This window comes from Engystomops pustulosus, chromosome 6 (assembly GCF_040894005.1).
Source record: "Engystomops pustulosus chromosome 6, aEngPut4.maternal, whole genome shotgun sequence".
Classification (NCBI taxonomy): Eukaryota; Metazoa; Chordata; class Amphibia; order Anura; family Leptodactylidae; genus Engystomops; species Engystomops pustulosus.
Window position 1 is genome coordinate 90,485,596 of NC_092416.1, and position 24,844 is coordinate 90,510,439.

The 24,844-nt window shown below is 42.5% G+C and overlaps 1 protein-coding gene across 1 annotated transcript in view; it reads left to right on the forward strand.

Moving 5' to 3' along the window:
* LOC140063990 (interferon regulatory factor 3-like) overlaps window positions 1-24,844 on the forward strand; it is a 76,749-nt gene that overhangs the window by 38,524 nt on the left and 13,381 nt on the right. Inside the window, exons 8-9 of the mRNA XM_072110344.1 lie at window positions 8,800-9,168; window positions 9,795-9,913. Coding sequence (XP_071966445.1) covers window positions 8,800-9,168; window positions 9,795-9,913 — 488 coding nt within the window. The remainder of the gene's footprint in view (window positions 1-8,799; window positions 9,169-9,794; window positions 9,914-24,844) is intronic.

The following is a 24,844-nucleotide window of genomic DNA, read 5'->3' on the forward strand; positions in this document are numbered from 1 at the left end:
TCTCAGTGACGTTTATTATTATTGGGCTCAGTTTTTACTACTTTCACTGTGCACTCCAAATAATACCTCTTCTTTATTCTTTGGTTCGGTATGATTATTGTGATTCCAAATTTGTATAGGTTTTACTGTGCTTTAATACATTTTCAAAAATTAAACTAATGTGTATGAAAAAAAAATTGTTTCACCATCTTCTGATATTAATTTTTCATACTTTTTCATACTATGGTGTATGGAGTCATGTGAGGTGTTTTTTTTTTTTGCTAAATGAGTTGACATTTTCATTATTACCATTTTGAGGACTGTGTGACCTTTGATCACTTTTTAGTAAATTTTTTATGTCGTGTAAAAGTAGCGTTTTGGACATTTGGCCGCTATTTTATGCTATGGAGTTCACCCCTGTGAATAACCGTTTTTATATTTTGATAGATCAGGCATTTTGAGACGCAGCGATACCTAACTTGTTTGTGATTTTTTACTTTTGTTATGTTCTAGGGAAATTTGAATGGTGATTTGATTTTTTTTACTATTTTAGATGGTCTTATCATTCCTACAATATACTGCATTGCAGTATATGACATTTTTACACAGTATTTATTATAATGAGCCAGTGGCTCATTGTAACGAACCTGCAGATGCCATGCCACCTCAGGTCTGACAAAGACCCGGGTCTGTCATGGCAACCGATCACCACTACCCGATGACGTCCCAAGGAGTGTCGATAGGAACAAAGATGGCGACGCCCACTCACCACTATCTTTTAACCCCTTACCGATGCTTGACGTACTAGCAGGTCATGCGTCAGCTGTGGGTGAATGGAGAGGGCTCAGCCCGTGAAAACTGCAGCAAACACTAACTGGTAACACCTGTGATTGGTGCTAGCACCAATCGCGGGTGTGTAACCATGCATCGCCGTCGGCAAAGCTGCCAGCGGCTGCAAAAGATCCCCGCTCCTCGTGATGTGATCGGTTGCCAACCGAGGTTGTCTTGTTTTAACCTATTCATTACTGTACAATGTGAAACTTGCACATTGTAATGAATGAGGAGGAAAATCCCCATTTACTGTCGTACTGTAGTATGGCAGTATATGGTAGGATCGATCAGGCAACCTAGGGTTAAAGTTCCCTAGGGGGGCTGAAAAACGGTAAAATAAAAACAGAATTTTTTTTTCATATTAACCCCTTATTGACTGCCCTATTGGGAATCTACGTCAGTCATTAAGGGTACTTCTTATGACGAGACGCCTTTCTATGGCGGTGCGTCAGAAGAAGATTTCGGGACATCGGGTATCAAAAGGGCCCGTGTCTGGCTGTGATATCACATCCCAGACCTGTGTGTTCCATGTGGATTGGACCCCCCCTTACCGGGGAAACCGATCCATTTTGCTGCAGCCTCGGGTTCAGGCTGCATGTAATTGAGCATTACTTACACTGTACACTGCAATACATGTGTATTGCAGTGTAAAGGCTTGAACAAGCGATTGGATGAATGCTTGATAGTAAAAACAATGCTATTTTCTCCAATATTGGTTTTGCTCAATAAATTTGAACAAAGATCAAAAAAATATATAAATGAGGTATCACTGTAATCAAAGTGAATCAGAAAATGTAGATTAAATATTATTTTTATGTTACGGCGAGCGGGGAAAAAAAGGGCTAAAAATCCAAAATAAGAATGGATATTTTTGTTTGTATCCCCCTTGAAATGGTTAATAAAATCTCATGAATAAGCTATAGACCCCCAAATGAATTATCTATACATTGTATCTCATTTCGCAAATAATAAGCCCTCATATGTTTACATTACCAAAAAAATTTAAATTTTATATCTTGTACATTGTGACAATACAAATTTGCTGTGAATGGTGCTGCTTTGAACCTATGCCCGATCGTGCGCCCATACAGCAGTTAGCACCACATATGGGGTGTTCTTACACTCTGGAGAAATTGGGCATCAAAATTTGCAGAGCATTTAATCATTTTAGTCATTATGAAAATGTCATTTTTGGCCTAAATGAAAAGTTTTCATTTTCCAAAAATAGTCAAAAGCATGTGCTTACCGAGGGATCCGATCCATTCTGCCCCAGCCTCGGGTTCAGGAGAGTGCCTGGAGTCTGCCAGTTCCTCTCTGCACCGGGTTGCGCTTCCTGGCTGTATGTAACTGAGCATTACTTACACTGTACACTCCAATACACATGTAAAGGCTTGAACAAGTGATCGGATTAATGCTTGTTCAAGCATGTAAAAAAAAGGAAACAAAATAAAGTAAAACTCATTTTATAATAATTAAATAAAATAAAAGTCCCCTAATCAGCAAAATTACTTATAAAAAACAAATTAAGTATATAAAACACAAAAAACACACAAAAAGAAAATATTTGGTATCACCACGTCCATATCAATCTGTACAATAAATCTAAAACAATACTGAACCCGCTCGGTTTCATCATTTTAGTCATTATGACAGTGTCATTTTTGGCCAAAATGAATGTATTTTCCAAAAAAAAGTCAAAAGTTTCTAAATCACACTTTCATTTTGTTTTAACCCATTTGAAAAAGAGAAAGGGTTAATAGATTTAATAGAAGTTGTTTTAAATACGTTGAGGGGTTTAGTTTATATAGTGTCGTAATTTATGGGGTTTAAGTATTATTTAGGCTTTTCGAAATCACTTGAAAGCTGAGTTGTCCCTCAAAATGTGAGTTTAAGCCTCATAACATCCTAGAAAAAGGAGGGTATGGATAAAATATCATCTCAACATACAGCAGACATTCCAGAAATGTTAGTTATCTAGCTTTTGGGGTAGCTGTCTGGAATGCAGAACATTTCAAACTTTGAAAATGAAGATTTTTTCAGAAATTTTGCCAAATTAAAATTTTTCCAGAATGAAACGCAAAACTTTTCCGTTTTGCACTGAATTGCCCTGGGTTTTTGGTGCACACGATCGGATTGTGGCGCATCGGCGCGGGTTTTCGCGCAACAAATATCAGGGGGCATGGCCATCGGACAATCCGACTGATTCGGACAAACCGCAGAATTTAAAAATCAAATTGTGTTGCAAGATCAGCACTCACGTGCACCGGGAAGAAGGTGAACTCCGGCAGACCTCAGCAGAGAAGCCACACATGCAGGAAATTCGACGCACGATTTTAGTGAATCGAGGTAGCTCCGAATCCTTGTCAGACATTCCGGATCAGCGGCATCAAACGGACTGGTAAGTAAATGTGCCCCAATGTGTTTCCAGAAAAAAACCTCGAAACCACCTAGATACGTTAAAGCGTTCCAAAGTTACAATCAATTATCGTGAGACATGTCAGATTCAAAAAATCAAGTCTGTTCATTGAGCTAAAAATAAGCATCGGTGATAAGGGGTTAAAAAAAAATAACAATTCAAATCACCCACCTTTCCCTAGAAGTCACATAAATGTAAATAAACTGTAAAAATCATACACAAGTTAGGAATCGCCGCATCCCAAAATCTATCAAAATATATTAACAGTTTTTCACAGTGTTTAACCCCATAACAGAAAATAGGACCCAAAGTCGACAATGGCACTTTTTTGTAATTTTAAAAAATATAAAAAATCTGTAAAAAGCAATCAAAAGGCAGAACAGTCCTAAAAAAAAGAAGCATTGAAAATGTCATCAAAATTCACAAAAAATGACACCACCCATAACTGTAGTATGAAAAAGTTGCCAGAAGATGGCAAAAAAAAAAATGTGCAGGAGGTTTTCATTTTTTTAAATGTATGAATACATTATAAAACCTATTCAAATTTGGTGTCTTTTGGGGCGTACAGTGAAAGGTGTAAAATCGAAGCCAAAACGCGCAAATGCATTTTTTAAACCAACTTCACTGCATTAAAAATTTCCCAGTACACGGCATGGAGTATTAAATACCACCCCTACGTACTGCAATTTGTTACACAGAAAAAAAGCCCTCATACAGATGTCTATATGGAAAAATAAAAAAGTTATAGATTGTTGAAGGTGGGGAATGAAAAATGGAAATTCAAAAACAAAAAAGGGCCTAATTGTTATGGGGTTAAATGCTGCCAGTGGAGCATCGGGCGCCGAAGGGTCAGTATGTACGTTTGTTTTTTTGTATGTGCTTGGCCGGGGCTTGCTGTATACTACTTGGGGCTGGCTGGCTGTATACTACTTGGGGCTGGCTGGCTGACGGCATACTACTTGGGGCTGGCTGTATACTATTTGACTACTTGTGGCTGGCTGGCTGGCTCTATACAATATTTGGGACTGGCTGGCTGTATACTACATGGGGCTGGCTGTATACTACTGGGGGCTGGCTGTATACTACAGGGGCTGTCTGGCTGTATATTACCTGGGGCTGACTGTCTGGCTTTATACTAATTGGGGCTGGCTGTCTGTATACTACTGGGGACTGGCTGGCTGTATACTACATGGGCCTGGCTGGCTGTATACTACTTGGGGCTGGCTTTATACTACTGCGGGCTGTATACTACTGGCATCCCTCCACACCTCCACTTGGATTTCATAAAGTTCTTGGATGTTCACCGGGTGAGTGCTACCGCCGTTTCTTTACCCTCGTGATTGCCTTGCTTGCTATGGCTGAGCCCCCCGGGATTCCTCCTTGTCCTGTTGCCGTATGTGCCTGCCTATCCTCAGGACAGTGGGATTTTTGGAGTTCGACTTTGATGTGTGAGAGTTGCCCATGCCTCTGTTTCTCCCTCCAAATTAGCATATGTTTACTTGCCAAAAAAGGCAGACCCATCAAGCATCTGGAGGCCTTACAGGGTGGTAAGGTAAGTCGACATCTGTGAATGACACGAAATACAGCTGAATAAGCAGAGCAAAGAGGAACTGTTTATGTAGAGATCCGTGCATAGAGGAGGAGAGGCTTTCCTCTTTTATAGTCACTTCCACTGAGTAGTCTCCAAAAATGAGCAGTCTATGGCCTTTATGGTCAAGACACCTGTCATCATGTCTCTGTCACCATTTCTGTCACTACTACCTGTTGGGGCAGCTCACAAGGACTCTGCCACAGCCTTTATCTAGTCATTTCATACATTAATCATTGTAAATCATGTTTTCTTTATTATGTAAATGAGGCTGGTCACATGGTCAAAGGCAGTGATGTCACGCTTGTTACCCCTCCCCTCTCCTCCCCCTGCTCATGTCTGTGTGTAATGTATAGTAAAGCATGGCTAGTGTCTGTGCTTTACCTGCTGACATGCTGCATCCTCCTAATACACATGTGTGAGACACAGACATCAGCTACACAAATTCCTTACATGTTCTGCAATAACATGGCTGCCTGGATCTGTTGTATCTCTCCTATACACACACACAGGCTGCAGGAGACGCCAGCACCAGGAAGCACATGGAGGAGCCATTACACCATTATACAGACTGTCAGTCAAGCACTGGGGGTGTAGCTTTGCCTCCCACTCATGAATAAGTTGGACAGCTTGAATATGCTAATGACTCATTGGACATCATTAGGTCATTTGTATACAGCTTTAGGATCTCATTGCTTAAAGTGTAACCGTCATTTCAAAAAACTTTTGATATGTTGTAGGGCAGGTAATTTTAAGAACTTTTTCAATTGGATTAGTTACCCGAATCTTGCTCCTTCCTCTTGTATTCTGCAGACTTCCCCTAGATGTCAGCAATCTCACATACGGCTGTTGCTAAGCTCAGCTCATCTTCAGAAATAAGTAGACACTACAGAGGGAGAAACACGCCCCCATTCCCCTCCCTGCAATCAGCTGATTACCTTATTTGTCACTGCCCCAGTCACATGCAGGGAGAAGCCCTCACTAATGTAGTGAACAAACACTTACACTTATCTCTCCCTCAGCTTCCATGCACTTGTGTATACACAAATCATCCACACAGACAGAAACTGCAGTCCCCCATCCCCCCATCACCTAACACAAGGAAGTGGCAGGAGAGACTCTGCAAGCTGTCACCTCATGTGCTGTGCCCTCATGTGCTGTGGCCTCATGTGCTGTGCTGGAGTGTTACTTAGATAGGTAGGTACATAGATAGATAGTATATACATAGATAGATACATAGATGATAGATAGATATAGATACACAGATAGATATGATATAGATAGGATATACAGATGGCTAGGAGATAGAAATGCAACACCCCTGCCGACGCAAGGCAGAGCGGTTGTTGCGAATACATCCCAATATGTAGTTCGCAACCTGTGTGGAGTCTGATCAACCCCACAGCAGGTCACTACACAACACGGGGAACACCGCAGCAGTAGATCCTGCCTGGTAAGGCAGGAGTTAATTGTTTAATGTGATGTCCTTCCATCAGCCAATCAAATTGGTTCTAATATTGTATTGTAAGTTGGGATGCCATTGGAGGAGTAACCACCACCTGACCAGTGGGAGCAATAAAACCCCTCATCAGGAAAGTTCTAGAGAGACAAGAGTCAGTCAGTCAGACAAAGTAGAGCAAGAGATCCAGTTCACTGCCTGAGCAGCTCTGAGGAGTTAGTGAGAGTAAAGGGGTATCATCCTACCTTCAAGGGTGATATCTGAAGTAACCTAGGACAAGCTGAAGCATCCTACTAGGACACAGCTATCTCCCAGCCTGCCCTTGCATCCAGGCTGGTGCCCAATCCCTGTGGTTCCCTCTCCAAGTGCACCTGTGGCATTCTGCCATTGTCAAGATTCGTTTGGCACGTTATCTATTGTTCCTGTCGGTTACAATAAAGAATTGTAAGTTTCTTTTGTACAACGTCTGCCTCTGTCTGGTCCCTGCTACTATGGCTGTCACCATCACGGGCACCCTTTCCACCACACATGGACTCATACTCCAGACCCCAAAGGGTTGCCCCAGCTGGAGCTGGAAACAATGGTTGCTATGGGCCAAAAGAGGTACTAAATGAGGACCTAGAGGCTAAATACTTTGGAATAATTCCCAGGGACACCTGGAGCAGAATTATGTATTTTAGTTTTTTTTTTGTTGCTTAGAATGACGGTTACACTCTAAGTTTACAGGCATGTAGAGGGACAATGAAGGGATAGAGGCAATGCTTTCTAATGGCAGTCTATGAAAATATATTTAGTTTATGGGGTTAATTTGCCTGACCGGTTCTCTTTAAAGGTATGCAGAATTTCCATCTGGTTCTGAGTCTGGTGAGGGCAGGATTTTTGGGCACGGCCTGGATGCACTCCTTTGTCTCTGTAGGTCTTGGAGTCAGGACCAATACAATGGGCTCTCTGTGGTAATAAAACACAGGAGAAAGAAAATTTCCAGCTCACCTCCAACCATACACTGGAGTCGGCACGGCATCTACCTCGTTTGCAACAGCAAAAGACAATTTGAAAAGTAATCCAATGGTCCAGCCAACAACTGGTGAACTTTCAAACTTTTATTGAATCATATTCTTATATCCACAGTGTCATTCCATAGATCCATAATTCCTACGCGTTTAAAACGGCCAGTCCATTTGAAAGTTCACCAGTTGTTGGCTGGACCATTGGATTACTTTTCTCTGTGGTACTGCCTCTGGGATGCCCAATATCCTCAAATTATTCTGCCTAGAGTGGTTTTCCAAGTCCTCAAATGATCCCACATCCTCTTATTTCCGTTTGCCAGATCTTAAAATTCTAAAAATGTTAAATTCAGCTGGAAATGTGGCAATTGCTCTAATTCTGACATTCTGGTTTCAAGCTCCTCCCATCGTTTTGTATGTGAGGAAACATCTTGTTGAATGGCCTTAAGAACATTGAAGAAGGTAGAGGTTAACATCTCTTGTATCCAGGCCAGGGTCTTGTAATCCACCTGCCTGCCCTCCAAGTTGTCCCCTGTACCTGGGTCTTGTTAAGCTGCGTCAGCCTGTGAGGGACCCTCGAGTGCTGCTGCCGCTGCAGCCATCTTTCGATCCTCTGCTCTCCCACCTGTGCCTCTGCTTAACCCTTCTTGCTGGGTATGGGTGGGTTTGGCCGTGTTATTGTGCCGTGGGCTGAATTGGCTCCCAGGAATGTCGGAGCTCTTACTCTGTGCCGCTGGTCATGAAGGCACTGAAACCTTAAGTCTGAGTATGTTCTTAAGTTGAATTTGTATGTAAGTTGGAACAGGTTTGTTTTATAAGACAAAAAAATGATGGTCCCTGAGACCATTAGATTCTTTCACTTTTGGGTTTTCATAAGAAAAAGTATCAAGCTTCATTGCAGACACCCACCTTTGATAACAATTGTTCATTGCAGCCTAGGATTAAAGTTCAGTAAATTATCAGCATCTAGAGACCCGATTGTAACTAGGAAGTGCCTTTAAAGGGATTAAAATATATATATCCGGTCAGGGGGGCTAAAAAACTCCCTCATGCTTACGTTCTCCAGCACTCCCGTTGTCCCACACTACCTCTTTGGAGGCAGGCAACGTCCACCAGTCCAATGCCGAGGATATAGATACAGCATTAAATTCAATTGTTGAAGTAGCCAGATGGAAGCGCTTGCCTCTGCAAACAGGGTCACAGTACCAATGTCCGACGGCTGGGAATAATGTTAGAGCCAGAGAAGGTAAGCATGAGGGTTGTTTTGTTTTTATAGCCCCCCCCCCCCCCCCCTGGCCGGATGTATATATTTATTTTAACACAGACAACTTCTTTAAGTCCGAGACTGCCTGTGTATGTTTATTTGCTCTGATCCTCCTGCATGTACATCAAGTACATAAAAAATCAGTACATACCATCTTTTGTAGCTCTTACATTTCATGTTAATGTGTAGATGAATAATAATTATAAAGTTTTCAATGTATTGAAAAATACTTTCTTTTTGTTTCCCCCTTCACTACAGATACAGATTTTGAAGTCAAAATATATTACAGAGGACTCCTGGTTAAAACCGCAGTGGTGACTAACCCACATGGATTCTACATCGCTGCAGAACAAAAGCCCAGTCACAGTGGCCACTTAGATTGTGTCATTTTGCCACAGCCCGCATCAGTAGTGCATGACCAGATATTGATTGAAGCAATTGACCATATTCTGGCAACTCTGAAAGAAGGAACTCTGGTAGAAGTACGAGAAGGAGTCATATGTGTGAAGAGGTTCGGCCATTGTAGTAGTTATTGGAGTATGACTAATACACCACAATGCATTGTGCCTAATAATATCAGCAAAACAGAGTACTCCATTGTGTACAGCATTCACGAATTTATAACAGGTAATCAATTCCTATTGTTCACCAGCAGTTAATGCGTACCTTCCAAAGTTATTTAAAAAAAAAAGTGGTATCAACACTCATATAATCTGTGTGATGAGGAGTAGTAGTCTATAAGCAGAATCTGTAGTCCTGACTTTCTTAGTGGGATAAAATACAGATGAATAATATATCAGATATATATTTGATATATAATGTCATATGTATCTAATAAAATTCTAGTAATTTCAATGGCTTTTGTTGTGTGACAACACTGTGCACATCTAAGATCAAGTTAAAGATTGCTATATAATTCACCATATAATATGTACAACGTTTACTGCTTTCTTTTTGTACTTGTTCTGTTTCATCTCCACAAAACTTTGTGTGGTACCTTGTATTGTCTTGAAATCCAAGTTCACAATTCCCTTTTATATTTCTGTATCCAGTATTTATGAAACTTCAATGAAGATTTAATAAATACAGTATAATGATAGCTACATCTGTAACATGGAGCAACCAGGGCCCAATGTCTCAGTATGGCATTTGTATGGCATATTGAGAGAATCACTACTGGGGATTTCTGATATTTTGTCCATGAATAGTAATATTAAGAACACGTATTAATTTTTATTCTTACTTTGGGTCAGAACTGATTGCATTTGTGGAAGAACGGAGAAAAAAATCTCCACATTACTCCATCTGGATTTGTCTTGGGGAACAATGGCCGAATGAGCAGAAATGGCAGAAGAAATGCATCATGGTTCAGGTGAATGGAAAAATCCATCACTTACAACAAAAAATATGAATGTACATGCAGTAGATATTGATCCTTTGTTTTCACTGAACATGATAGATTAGATTAAGAAATAAAATCCTTTCCTGTGTGCCCTGATTTAGGCAAAAATAGAGCTCATTTACACAGCACACTGTTTGGACAGACAAGCAATAGTCAATAGCAATTTGTTTTAGCATTTTACACAGACAATGCGAACTGCTTGGTGAAGGAAAAAAACAACAACTGCTATTCTACAAATGCTGTAGTGTTAACAAATGTAGTATAAGAATGGTAGTAATGCCAACATCTAGATCAGTGATGGCGAACCATTTAGGGACTGAGTGCCAAAACTACAAGCAAAAGCCAGATATTTTTCACAAAGTGCCAAATGCCAATGTAAAGTACCTCACAGGTTTCAAACCTATTGGCGCCCTGATGATACCAATACAAGAGAAAGAAGGAGAAATTTGGATTGTTATTGTAGTTTCCCTCTAAAGTCCTCTTGACAGGATGAATCATAGGTCCGGAGAAGAGGCTACAATGATAATCAAGCTCTGTCCACACCTCCTTGATTCAGGTCTTGAGTCCTGAATGTTGACCTTTGTGCTGGGTGATGGCCTGGGTGCCCAAAGAGAGAGCTCCGAGTGCCACCTCTGGCACCCGTGCCATAGGTTCGCCACCACTGATCTAAAGGATAAGAATATTAGTATCAGGAAGTCCCATTTTTGCAGAATAAGAGCAGTGGTATTGTCCACATATATAGAAGATAGGTAATAGTAGTATTGTGCAGTGCGCATATAAACAGGAAATAAGTACCATATTTTTTGGACTATAAGGCGCACAAAAAATCCTTTGATTTTCTCAGAAATCAAAGGTGCGCTTTATAATCCAGTGCGCCTTATATATGAACCAAACTTACAAAAAACAGCTGCCTTGTACTGTGCACAGGTCTGCCACCTGCTGGTCGTTCATCCTTATAATCAGGTGCGCCTTATACTCCGGTGCGCCCTATAGTCTGAAAAATACGGTTCTCTAAAGTTCCCACTTACAGTATATAGGATCATATATTCAGGATAAGATTTGTAGTATTGAGTAGTGCGAATAGCTCCAGGATAAGAGTATTATTTGCAGGATAACAGTATTAGTACTGTGCAGCACCTACATAAGCAGAATTTATTTTCAATATTGTTCAGCTAGCTAATGTGTACTCCCTAAAAGCTAGTGGATCTGTTAATAAGTATCCTTATCTTTTCTTCCTTGTTTCTACAATTGTTAAAGTACAAGTGGTCCCCTACTTAAGAACACTCGAGTTACATACGACCCCTAGTTATAAACGGACCTCTGGAAATTGGTAATTTATTGTACTTTAGTCCTAGGCTACAATGATCAGCTGTAACAGTTATCACAGGTATCTGTAATGAAGCTTTAGTGTTAATATTGATTCTTATGACAACCCAACATTTTTAAAATCCAATTGTCACAGAGACCAAAAAAGTTCTGTCTGGGATTACAATGATAAAATATACAGTTCCGACTTACATACAAATACAACTTAAGAACAAACCTACAGACCCTATCTTGTGTGTAACCCGGGGACTGCCTGTAGTTTTTTTGCCTGGCACACACCAATATCCACTTCACCGCTCACTTGCTGTTACCTGCCATAATAGTTCTTTTATCTGTAGAGTTAAAGAGACAAGTGCAAGTTTTTGTTTATTCTTTGGTAAATTTTGCGGTGTTCTCTGTGCAGGAAAAATAACAAGATATCTTTTTTCTCCGGGTTAATACAATTATGTCAATACAAAATATGAAAACTTTTTTTTTTTTTTTTAACGCTATTTGATTTGGTCTGTTTGTAATGGTTTTTGCATTAAAAAATACACATATAGGGAAACTGTGATCTTTTTTTTTTTTACTTTTTATTGACACTTTTATATTTTTTTTTTGTCCCACTACAGGACTTCTACATTCATTTAATCGCTTGTATAATACAACAAAATGTGGAAAGGGGGGCTTATCACGGCTTGTATGCCAGTTTTCTGACTTACAGGCTTTGTAACAGTCGCAATGCAAGGAATTGCAACTATTTCCCCCTTATGCCATGCCAAGTGGGCATGGAGAGACATGAAGTTGACTGTCCCCAGCCACAGCACAGGCTGGCACAGGGCAGGAATGCAATAGCTATAGCCAGTTCCTGGCACAGGTTATAGTGGACTTCTACAGCAGGCAGGACCTGGTGTAGAGTTGCCTGGCAGCTAGATATATTACAAGGTTGGAGCCTCTAGATATATCGGCCATGTGTAGGGTGGTAGTGGGAACCTCATGCGCCAGGGTGTGGTAAATCCCTCCATCACTTCTTTATTCAGTGTATTTTACATTCACATGAAGCCTATTGGATACCTCAAGTGAATGGAAACCTAATAGGTTTACCAACATGTCAAAAACCATAGTAAAGTAAACTACCACCCTCAGCTACAAAATTGAGCCATTAACAATAGTTTATAATTTAGCCCAAAATAAGGAATTAATTGAAACTATAAAATTTTCCAATATAATGTCTAGTGTAATCCCTACAACCAATCAAACCTATCACTGGGCTATATCCACACACTTACAAGTGCTTCTCAATAAATTAGCATATCAGCAAAGTACTTTTTTTAATGAGTACCGTATATACTGGTGTAAAAGCCCAGTTTTTCAGCACAAAACGTGCTGAAAAATCCCACCTCGGCTTATACGTGAGTCTATAAAAAAGAAACTTACTTACTCACCTTCTGGCGCTTACTGTCACTTTCGTGCTTTTGTCCCCTCGCTGGTGTGGCGCCTGCGCAAATTACATGTCCCGGCTCCTGCTCCGTATTCCTCGCCCGTGCGTTCCCAACTCTTAGGGCATGCGGGCGCCGGCTTCAGAAGATTTAAAGGGCCAGCGCACCGCAAATTGCCACTGGCCATTTTCAGAAATTCTACTTAAGCCTGCCTCTTCCTGAAAACCCTGCTGGATCTTTTTGCCTACGCCCTAAAAAAATCTCCCCTGCGATACTCCCCGGAGGATTCCTGCGTTCCCATCTGCCTCGACCTACCGTTGCTGACCCCGTATTGGACTTGACCTTGCATCTCTGCTGCCTGCCCTGACCCTGAGCCTGAACGTGACTACGAGACTGTCTTCTGCTAAGGTACCTCGACCTCGGCTGCCAACACGAGCTAGTCACACCTGTTGAACGACGTGGTGGTACCCTGCCGCAGCAAGACCGTCCCACTTTGCAGCCAGCTCTGGTGAGGACCAGGTGCCACTTAGATTCTGGCCCCAGGTGTCGGCTAGTACCACCTTCCGCGGTGGTCCAGAGGATCCACTGATCCTGAATCCCAAAACTCACGATGCTCATTGCGGCTCCCCGTGGCTCTTCTTCTTTCTTCTGTCTGCTGTATTAGCTGGCAGAGGCATGGCCATGTGCTCTGCCGGCTGGTGCACGCTATGATGCGGCGCCGCTGATTATATCATAGTATGCGCCAGCTGGCCGAACACATGGGTGCATTTCTGCTGGCTGTTACAGCAGAGAGAAGAACAAAGAGGAGCCATGGGGACGGGAGCATTGGAGACCGCCGGAAGGTATGTAAGTTTATTTTTTTATGTTCTGGGCAAACTGGGGGCTGGCTGGCTATATACTACACTGGGCAGGTTATATACTAAAGTGGGCTGGCTATATACTGCAGGGGACTGGCAGGCTATATACTACAGGGGGTTGGCAGGCAATATACTACAGGGGTCTGGCAGGCTATATACTACTGGGGACTGGCTGGCTATATACTGGGAGGCTGTGACCAATGCAGTTCCCACCCTCGGCTTATACTCGAGTCAATAGGTTTTCCCAGTTTTTGATGGCAAAATTAGGGGTCTCATCTTCAACTCGGGTCGGCTTACACAGTAATTCAGTTCAAAAAGTGAAACTCATATTTTATATTGAGTCATTACATACAGACTGAACTGTTTCAAGTGTTTGTTTATGGTAATATTTATTGTTATGGCCAAGGAAAATCCAGGAATCATTGGCCCATATTCATCCAAAGTAGTGCAAACTGCACTATGTGCACTTTCCCCCACTAATGTGCAAGCGCATCAGATTATTGAATACTGATGCATGGTCTTCAATAATCTGTGCACCAAGAATGTGTGCACAATCTTTTTTTTGATGCACCTTTAACATACAGCAAGTGACACAATTCTCTCAAGTTGTGGTAATAAATGTGTCGCAGGTCCAAATCCACACTGGAACCACCCTTTAGGTGCAAAATTTAGAACAGTGTAGCCACACCATAGAACTTGTGCAAACACTTCATAAATACATGTGCAAGGAGTCTGTACATTCTTTTCATTTGCGCCAAAATCAGATCGCATGCGACACAATCCCCTTCTAAATAGCTGTCACAGCAACGCAAATCCTGAAAATTTCTAAAAGCTGACCAAAGTGCCATCTGCGGGACCCTTAGTAAATAAGCCCTATTGTGTTTTATCAAGACTAAAGTCAGCGCAGTCATCTACTAGGAAATTTTAGAGCACTTCATGCTTCCCTCTGCTGACAATTATTTTGGAGATGTAGTTTTAATTTTATCCAGCAGGACTTGGCAGCTTTCCACACTAGCAAAAATACCAATACCTGGTTTAATAACCACATATCGCACAACCTGGACTTCCATAACACCTATGCAGGGCCATCAGTTGATCACCTCCATGCCATTCCGCGTTGATGCCATGCAAAAGGAGCCCCAACCAAGGATTGAGTGCGTTTACTGTACATACTTTTCATTTGGCCAACATTTACAGTTACATTATACAGTTGGAAATATGTTTTCTATATATTTTCATTGCAATACACATATACAAAAGAAGAGAGACATGTGTAAGAGAATGGCCGAAATAATGAATACAATAAAACGTTATTTTTACATATAATCCATACAACACTAAATGACCAAGCCCAAATAGACAGTGATCTTGGGGTTCTTCTTTACCTCCCTTACCAAAACTCGACCACAATTGCTTAGTTTGCCTGGACAGCCAGGTCAAGAAAGCTTCTTTCTTTAAAGCTAATCTACTATTTGATTTCATGCATTATGAACCAAACACACCTTGAGAATGCTGTAGCTACGCTGATGCAGGCACCTATTTTGTTTAATCCCTGTGTTGAGTGGTTTTGCTGAAAAAACAATTCACGGCAATGGGAAAGCTGGGTTGCTTCAGCCTGTCATTGATAAACACATTACACACACTTTTTTGAACAGTCTAGAAAGGACTTATCAACGTGAGCTTGATCACTCATACACAGCAGCTGGGGCATGGTGCAGCGATTGATTACTTCTGCCTCTCAGGGAAAACACTTTGATTACATAATTCTCTAGTGCGGTGCATAGCTAATGTGAGAGGAAAAGCACTGAGCCAGGCAAAGGAGCAAGATTAATTCATTATCATAATTTTATAATTGTTTTTTCAGCAAACCCACTCAGCACAGGGATTAACCGGTTAAGGATCGGGCCATTTCCCGTTTTTTCATTTCCATTTTTCACTCCCCACCCTCAAAAATCTATAACTTTTTTATTTTTACACGTAAAAAGCTGTGTGATGGCTCATTTTTTGCGTAACAAATTGCACTTCATAGTGATTGCATTGAATATTTCATGCCATGTACTGGGAAGCGGGGAAAAAATTCCAAATGCAGTGAAAATGGTGAAAAAACGCATTTGTGTCGTATTCTTGTGGGCTTGGATATTACGGCTTTCACTTCATGCCACAAATGACGCATCTAATTTATTCTTCGGGTCGGTACGATTACAGGGATACCAAATTTGTATAGGTTTTATAATGTTTTCATACATTTACAAAAATTAAAACCTCATGAACAAAATTTTTTTTTTTATTTTGCCGTTTTCTTGTGCTTATAACTTTTCCATACTTCGTTGTATGGAGTTGAGGGTGGTGTCATCTTTTGCGACTTTTGATGATGTTTTCAATGATATTATTTTTAGGACTGTACGACCTTTTGATCACTTTTTATAGAATTTTTAATTTTTTTTTTAAATGGCAAAAAAGTGCCAGTTTTGACTTTGGACGTGATTTTCCGTTACGGGGTTAAACGCAGTGAAAAACTGTTATTATATTTTGATAGATCAGGCATTTTCGGACGCGGCGATACCTAATGTGTTTATGATTTTTACTGTTTATTTATATTTATATCAGTTCTAGGGAAAGGGGGTGATTTGAAATTTTAGTTTTTTTTATTACATATTTTTTTTTTACTTTTTTTTATTTTTATTTTTACTATTTTTCAGACTCCCTAGGATACTTTAACCCTAGGTTGTCTGATCGATCCTACCATATACTGCCATACTACAGTATGGCAGTATATGGGGATTTTACTCCTCATACATTACAATAGTGAGACCCGAAGCTACCATGGCGACGGATCGCCGCTCCCCGATGACGTCACGTGGAGCGGCGATCCTCGGAAAGATGGCGGCGCCCATGCGATCAGCAAGAAAACACCCACGATCGGTGCCGGCACCGATCACGGGTGTTACCGGTAAGCCTTTGCTGCAATATGCAGCAGAGACTTACCGGCTATGGAGAGGGCTCAGCCCGTGAGCCCTCTCCATGCATCGGAACGCGACCGCCGCCGTGAATACACGGCGGGCGGTCGCAAACCGGTTAAACTAGATATGTGCCTGCATCAGTGTAGCTGCAGCATTCTCAAGGTATGTTTGGTTCAGAATGCATGAAATCAAATGGTAGATTTTCTTTAAGGATTATGGAGGCATCTGTGCTCTTAGGAACCTTGAGTGCTGCAGAAATTCTTTTCTAACATTAGCTAAATCTGTGCCTTGCAACAATCCTGTCTCTAAGCTACTTGGGCAGTTCCTTAGACCTCATGATTCTATAAAAAATAGGGCCAGACTTATTTGAATGCAATACCACAGATCCCCATATCTATATTCATACACGTAAGAAATTTAAAGAAAATAAGGAAGATGTGTAAATGGATAAATGCTTTTTTCGAAAATAATTGATTCATAATGTTTACATTAAAACCCCCATTTAAAAGAGGGGTAAATACAATACTCTCCCAAGGCCCTGATGAAAACTGAAATGTAATAGAATGTAAATATTTACATAAATAGCAAGGGTAAAAGGACCAATATAGCACATATAAATACAATAAATAATGATGTACTATAATATGTAGTCAATGTAAGAAGCAATCCACCCATATACTAATTAACTCAAACACACACTATAGAGTAAAACAAACATGGTCTAAAAATTTTAAAAATTACATTACCAAATGGAGGCCACCAGACTGTGAGAGAAGAGGACCTCCATGTGTATCTCTTGAGGAAACCTGCTAGACAGGCGATACACGTGGTGTTCCTCTCCTCTCCCAGCCTGCTGGCATCCATTTGTTAATGCAACGTGGAAGCCCAAGTGTGTGTATGGAAGAAACGGGTGCCAGCGCTCGTGGATGGACCGCTCTGGGAGTGATTTCTTTAAAAGCGTATTTTATTCAATGTGCAACGCGTTTCGGCCCGGGAATCATTAGGCACAAAACATATAGGGGCAGATTTATCAAGCAGTCTGAAAGTCAGAATATTTCCAGTTGCCCATGGCAACCAATCACAGCTCAGCTTTCATTTCACCAGTGCTCATGAATATTTTAAAGGGGAGCTGTGATTGGTTGCCATGGGCAATTGGAAATATTCTGACTTTCAGACTGCTTGATAAATCTGCCCCATAGTGTTAATGGCATCTATTAAATGCTAATCCGGTTATGATTATGAGGTAATCAAACAATCATATCGTGTGCAGACAATTTTTACATATTAAAATAATCAACATTGTAAGCGTCATCCAACGTCTATGTGTATATATATATATATATATATATATATATATATATATGGTAAAATTTTTAAATATACAATATGATACACAATCTAAAATCCATGGAAAGAGGTCGGTACAACGGGAATCTTCCGGTTTCGCTGTGTACTGCGGTCAGCGTCTGGTTGCTAAGCAGCCATGATGTAACCTTCACTCTGTGAAACGGAACTCTGGGGAGACAGTCTAATGTGTCTATAGTACAGGCGGTCCCCTACTTAAGGACACCCGACTTACAGACAACCCATAGTTACAGACAGACCCCTCTGCCCACTGTGACCTCTGGTGAAGCTCTCTGGATGCTTTACTATAGTCCCAAGCTGCAATAATCAGCTGTAAGATGTCTGTAATGAAGCTTTATTGATAATTCTTGGTCCAATTACACCAAAAATTTTGAAACTCCAATTGTCACTGGGGCAAAAGAAAAAAAATTGTCTAGAACTTCCATTATAAAATATACAGTTTCGACTTACATACAAATTCAACTTAAGAACAAACCTCCAGACCCTATCTTGTATGTAACCCGGGGACTGCCTGTACAGGGATAATGTACTCTATGCGTAATCGTGTGCAAGTTACCTTTAGTTACTAAACAGCTATGTTACCCGTGTGTTTCGGGATGGAGTAAGACAATGGGGCACATTTACTTACCCGGCCCATTCGCGATCCAGCGGCGCGTTCTCTGCACAGGATTCGGGTCCGGCTGGGATTTAAGATGGTAGTTCCTCCGCCGTCCACCAGGTGGCGCTGCAGCGCCGAAAATAATCTTAACGCCCCGGAATGCACCATCCCATAGAAGGTGAAGGTGAGCGCTCCCTAAGCGACACATTTTCGGTTTTTAAATGCGGCGGTTTTTCCGAATACGTCGGGTTTTCGTTCGGCCACGCCCCCCCCATTTCTGTCGCGCGCATGCCGGCCCCGATGCGCCACAATCCGATCGCGTGGGCAATTCATGTACAAGCGGCGCAAATCGGAAATATTCGGGTAACACGTCGGGAAAACGCGAATCGGGCCCTTAGTAAATGACCCCCAATGTCTTCATAGAACCGCATGACAATTCTTGTTTAATCGTGAATTTTTCACCAGTAAATTTTGATATCAAGGTTTTTGCCCCGCATTGATATTTGCACAGCAGAGGCATTTTGGGTGTCCACACTTTTTTACTCCTTTCTTCATGTTCTATATACCCCGATCCGTCTCTACCTTTCTCAATTTGCTGGGGGCCACGATATTTTTAATTGTTGTGGATTTCCGAAACGTTATTCCGGGTTTGTTTGGGATGATTTCCTTAAGGAAGTTGTGATAAAGTTCAGCATGTGATTGTTTCTCTTTTGGGTGTTTTTTTCTTTTTTTGTTGTTGTTGTTTCTATCCGGGGTTCCAGAATTTCCTCCTGCTTTCGGTTCAAATTTCGCTGGTATGCTTCCTTAATCAGACCTTCTGGATATTTTTTCTGTGTGAAACGCCTTTTTAATATCAAGGATTGTTCTCTGTAATCATCAATTTTGGTGCAGTTCTTACGGATGCGGTGATATTGGCTAAATTCCAGGAAACTATTTGTATCTACTGGTTTAAAATGTGTTCTAGTAACTATTTTATCTTTGCCATGTGTAATCTCCAGGTCTAAGAATATGATTTTTTCTTTTTACAAATTCATGTTAAATTTCAGACCCCAATCATTCGTGTATAAAATTCATGGCTTCAGATTCTTCCCCTTGCCACAAGAAGAACAAGTCATCAATATAACGCTTGTAGTATTTGATACAATGTGACCATTCAGACCTTGCTTGAATGAACAGGGACTCGAACCGCCCCATAAACAAATTTGCATAACTGGGAGCGGCTCGAGTCCCCATTGCAGTGCCTTTCTTCTGAAGGTACCACTTTTCTTTAAAAGTAAAAGCGTTGTGCTCTAAGATGAATTTCAAGCCTTCTACTAGGAAGGATTTTTGGATTTCTGGCATTTGATTATCTAGATCAAGATGCCATTTTATTGCTTCAAGGCCTTTCTGATGTGGTATATTTGAATACAATGAAGAAATATCGAGGGTAAGAAACCAAAGGGTGTCCTCTCATTTTATGTTTTTTAAATCACAGATGAGACTAGTGGAGTCCCGTAAAAATGATGGTAAATTAACCACTATAGGTTGCAAAAAAAGGTCAATAAAGTGGGATAGATGACATGTCAGTGAGTCAATTCCCGATATTATAGGGGGCCCTGGTGGATTCCTCACATCCTTATGTATTTTGGGAAGGTGGTAAAAGATGGGGACCGCAGGGTGGCTCACTGTCTGAAAATTCTTTTCCTTTTGTTGAGTATCCTCCTTTCCCATGCTTGTTTTATTTTTTTTAAAAGAATTTATTTTTGCAATTTTGAAATTTTATACAATTAAAATAAACAAAATCGAAGAACAGGATTGTCTGTCACATATTTCTTTCCCCCCATTACAGGATTATTAAGCATCAACCATGGTAACAATCAGGTTCTTACTGCGTTTCAAAACTAACCGAGGGATATTACAGTAAATGACAGCAGGATACTACAGCCAGACATCCTGATACAACACAAATAACTATTGACACATAGACAATCAGTCACACACACACACATACCAGCACGCTCAGTCTCCTTCATCATGGAGAGGAGTGTATATCACATGGGATTATAAGGCTGTATGGGGAGTCGCGCACCATCTGGACCAGATGCGATCAAACTTCTGGGGACACTTCCTGTTGGTATACAGGGACCGGTAGTGGGGAATGACACTGTTAATAAGTAGTATCCATCTTTTTAATGGAGGGGGCTCCTGGTCCTTCCAGGTCATCACCACCACTTTTCGGGCGTAGTATAATACAAACCTAAAGAAAATTTTGTCATAGTGGCCATTGATAACTTCATTTACGATGCCGAGGAGACACACAGAGGGAGACAGTAAGCGTGGGAAGTCAAAGTGTAGACCTAGGAATTCCAGCACTTCGGACCAGAAGACAAGAACCCTAGGGCAGGACCAGACACAGTGCAGGAAGGATCCGACTTCAGCCTCACAGCGAAAGCAAAGGTCATTGGGCATTGCTCCCATGCGGAATAATCTAGCAGGGGTGAAATATACTCGATGGAGGAATTTAGATTGGATCAGGAAGTCCCTCGCGCTCACTACAGATGTGAAGTAGGACAGTTCGACCTCCCTCCAGTCATCATCTGACAGGTCAGGGATATCCTGTCTCCAGCGTTCACAGGCTCTATCAAATGGTCTGGACTTTTGCTCTTGTAGGAGAGCATAGCATTGAGTGAGTGGCTTAGGGAGGTCCGGGGTACTCATCAGAGTCTCTAGTTTGGAGAATTTCACTGTCAGGCTGAAGGAGCCGAATTGGGCTTTGAATGCGTGTCGCAGTTGCGTGTAATGGAAGCTAGCCATATTGGGTACAGTATGTCTCTCCCTTATCTCGTTAAAGCTGAGTAATTCTGCTTCCGGAGATAATAGCTGGCCTACAAATTTCACCCCCGCCGCCTCCCACATTGTCCAGCCCGGGAGGGAGAGGAAGTGAGAGAGCCACGGATTGAGCCACAATGGAGTCCTAGGCGAGAGAGGGGGAGAGCTGCCTGTGTCCACCAGGGATTGTGCCCTACGCCAGCACACCGCTACCGTACGTAGGGGAAGTGGGGTATCAGATGGGGACTTGTATCTGTACAGCAGGTTTGTAAGGGCCTCGTAGGAACCTACCAGGGCACCAGCCAGTGCAGTAGCTGCATTACCCATGTCTATATCTATCCACCACTGGGCATATACTAGCTGGGAAGCCAGGTAATAAAGATACAGATCCGGGGCAGCCAGTCCACCCCTAGCCTTGGGAGCCTGAAGCAGCGCTAAACTGAATCGTGGGGCACTACTCTGCCAGTAAAAGGACCTGAGAATGCCGTCCAAGCGTTTAAACAGGCTCTTAGGAAGCAGTATAGGACAAGCGTGAAAAAGGTATAAGAATTTTGGAAGAAAAATCATTTTAAATATGTTAATACGCCCATACAAAGACAGGGGGAGAGTGGACCAGGCTTTTAGACGCGATTCAGTTGCAGTTATCAGGGGTGTAATGTTTAACTCTGTAAATGCCTGGACCTTGCGTGACACCTGGACTCCCAGATATTTAAAGGTGGACACCACCTGGACTGGGACGGGGAGGGAGTGTACCCCTACATCAGATAAGGGAAAGAGGGCTGATTTGTCCCAGTTAACCCGAAGGCCTGAGAACCCCCCATAGCGTTCTATCAAGGACAGAAGGGATTCCAGAGAGGGGCCCACATCTCCAAGATATACAAGTGTATCATCAGCATAGAGAGATACCTTCTCAATAATAGTACCTCTAGTTATGCCCTTAATGCCCTCAGAGTGGCGGATCGCCACAGCAAGGGGTTCAATGGCGAGTGCGAAGAGGAGGGGAGAGAGTGGGCAACCCTGTCTAGTGCCCCTGGCCATAGGGAGAGTAGGTGAGATGTTAAGATTAGTCCGTACCCTAGCCTTGGGGTCATTATACAGTAGTTTAACTAATGCTGTAAATCGAGGGCCAAAACCCATTCTAGGCAAGAGGGTCCATAAATATGTCCACTCTACAGAGTCAAACGCCTTACAATTGTCTAAGGATAATATAAACCCAGGGTCTGGAGACTTCTCTGCCTCTGCAATGTTCAGGTGTAGTCTTTGTATATTTATGTCAGTTCCCCTCCCAGGCATAAAGCCTGTCTGGTCCGGGTGAACCAAGGATAATATTACTTTGTTAAGCCTTGTCGCCAGAATTTTTGCTAATATCTTAACATCTGAGTTTAGGAGGGAAATTGGACGGTATGAGTCGGGAAGCAGAGGGTCCTTGCCAGGCTTGGGAAGAACTACAATAAGGGCCTCTCGCATGGAGTCGGGGAGGGAACCGCTGTCAAACGCATCGGAGTACAGGCTAAGGAGAAGGGGGACCAGAGTCTCACAGTTATCCCTATACCACTCACCTCCCAGCCCATCAAGTCCAGGTGTCTTACCGGGGGGCAGCGATTGGATGGCCAGTTCCACCTCCTCCGCCGAGAGCGGGGCATCAAGCTCCGATGACTGTGCCGGTGTGAGCCTCCATAGTGGAAGACTGTCAAGGAATCTGGAAATCTCGACGGAAGAGGCGGACAATCTGGAGCTGTAAAGAGAGGAATAGAATTCATAAAATACCATGTTAATGGCCCGGGGTTCAGTAATCAAGGCTCCGTTACCATCAATAATAGAGGGAACGGAAGCACAAGGACGTTCAGCCCGCGAGAGATACGCAAGCAGCTTCCCATTTTTATCTCCGAATTCAAAGATGGACGCTTCCCTGGCTTGCAGGCGCTTGCTGGTGCGCTCCTTCACTACAGCTAAATGGTTCCTCTGCGCCTGAGCCCAAGTCTTTTTATTCCCTGGAGTAGGTTTCTCCAGATAGTCCTTTTCTGCAGTCACCAGCGCAGCGGTCAGCCTCTCCTCCTGCGCATTTAAGGACTTCCTATGGCCAGCTACCCCCGACATGAATGCTCCCCGCACCGAGGACTTGTACGAGTCCCAGACTAGAAGAGGATCAGGATGGGTTGAGTGTACGTCCCAGAACTCGCTGTGCGCTGCCCTAACAGTACTCTGGACCGCTGGGGATAGGAGCCAAGCCGGGTGCAGGCGCCATAAGCGGGAGTCGCTGGGGGGGCCTATAAGGAGACTGATGAACAAGGCGGAGTGGTCTGATGCACTGCGCGGGCAATAGGATACCTGATCAACGTGCGGCAACATATCAGGGGAGACAAAGGCCAGATCAATCCTAGAGAAGCTCTTATGAACAGAGGAATAAAATGAATATTCTCTCTCTTGAGGATGTTTACTACGCCAAACATCGGCGAGGTCTAGAGAAGTGAGCCACTCATTCAGACGGACCGAGCCTGTGTCCAGACCACTTGTACGATCTAAGGAGGGATTAGGGACAGCATTGAAGTCACCAATGCAGAGTATCGGACTTGGAGGCATAGCAGCCAGCTTACTGGATATTAGGTGCAATACTGCTGGATCAAAGGGAGGGGGGACATAAATAGACGCTATAGTAAAGGTAAAGCCCCACAAGGCGCAATGTAAGATCACAAAACGGCCAAAGTGATCCGGCGCTACCTGTATGACCTCTATGGGAAGCGCTTTGGATATGAGTATGGATACTCCCCTGGCGTAGACAGAGTAGGAGGAATGATAACCTCTAGCCACCCAGGCCCGCTTCAGAGAGAGGACCTTCTGACCCGTAAGGTGTGTCTCTTGGATACATACAATATGGGGGGCCTGACGCTTAATGACATCTAACATCAGGGCCCTCTTGAATTTGGAGTTAAGTCCCCTCACATGCCAACTCATTACCTTAAGTGAAGACATCTTAGCGGAAGGGAAAGGGGTGTGGGGGAGGAGACGTGAGCAACCAAGCATTCATCCTTTCATACCACAGAGACATAGACAGACAGACAACAGTGAGCATAACAAATATAACAGAACTGAACTAACAATCCCAATAGTACAAACCCCCTGTCTAACACCCTAACAGCAGTAGTGTAGACCTATACCCACTAACAGTCAAATAGTAGAACAGTGGTCCCTAACTCAAGACAAACCTACACCATTTGCCCCGGGACCTTCAACCCTTAATGAATAGATGATCAGGAGGTTATTAGGCAGCCATATTTTGCGAGAACCAAAGAGGAGATAGGGGAGGGGGGGGAGAAAGGAGGGAGACGTAGGGAGGTAGTGGTAACAGGAAAGGGGGGAGGAGGGAGAGGGAGGAGGGCGGAGGGAGAGGAGGAGGGAGAGGGAAAAGTGCCATGTGTGGCGCACTGGTCGATATGACCAAAAAATAGAACGCAATCAGTCACAGGGTACATTTTGTGAGGCACGTAGTATGTAAACAGATAGTAGAAACCTGTAATAGTGATCTGGGACCCCTAAATATCTAATCAGGACTAAGTCCAGCACTGACATTG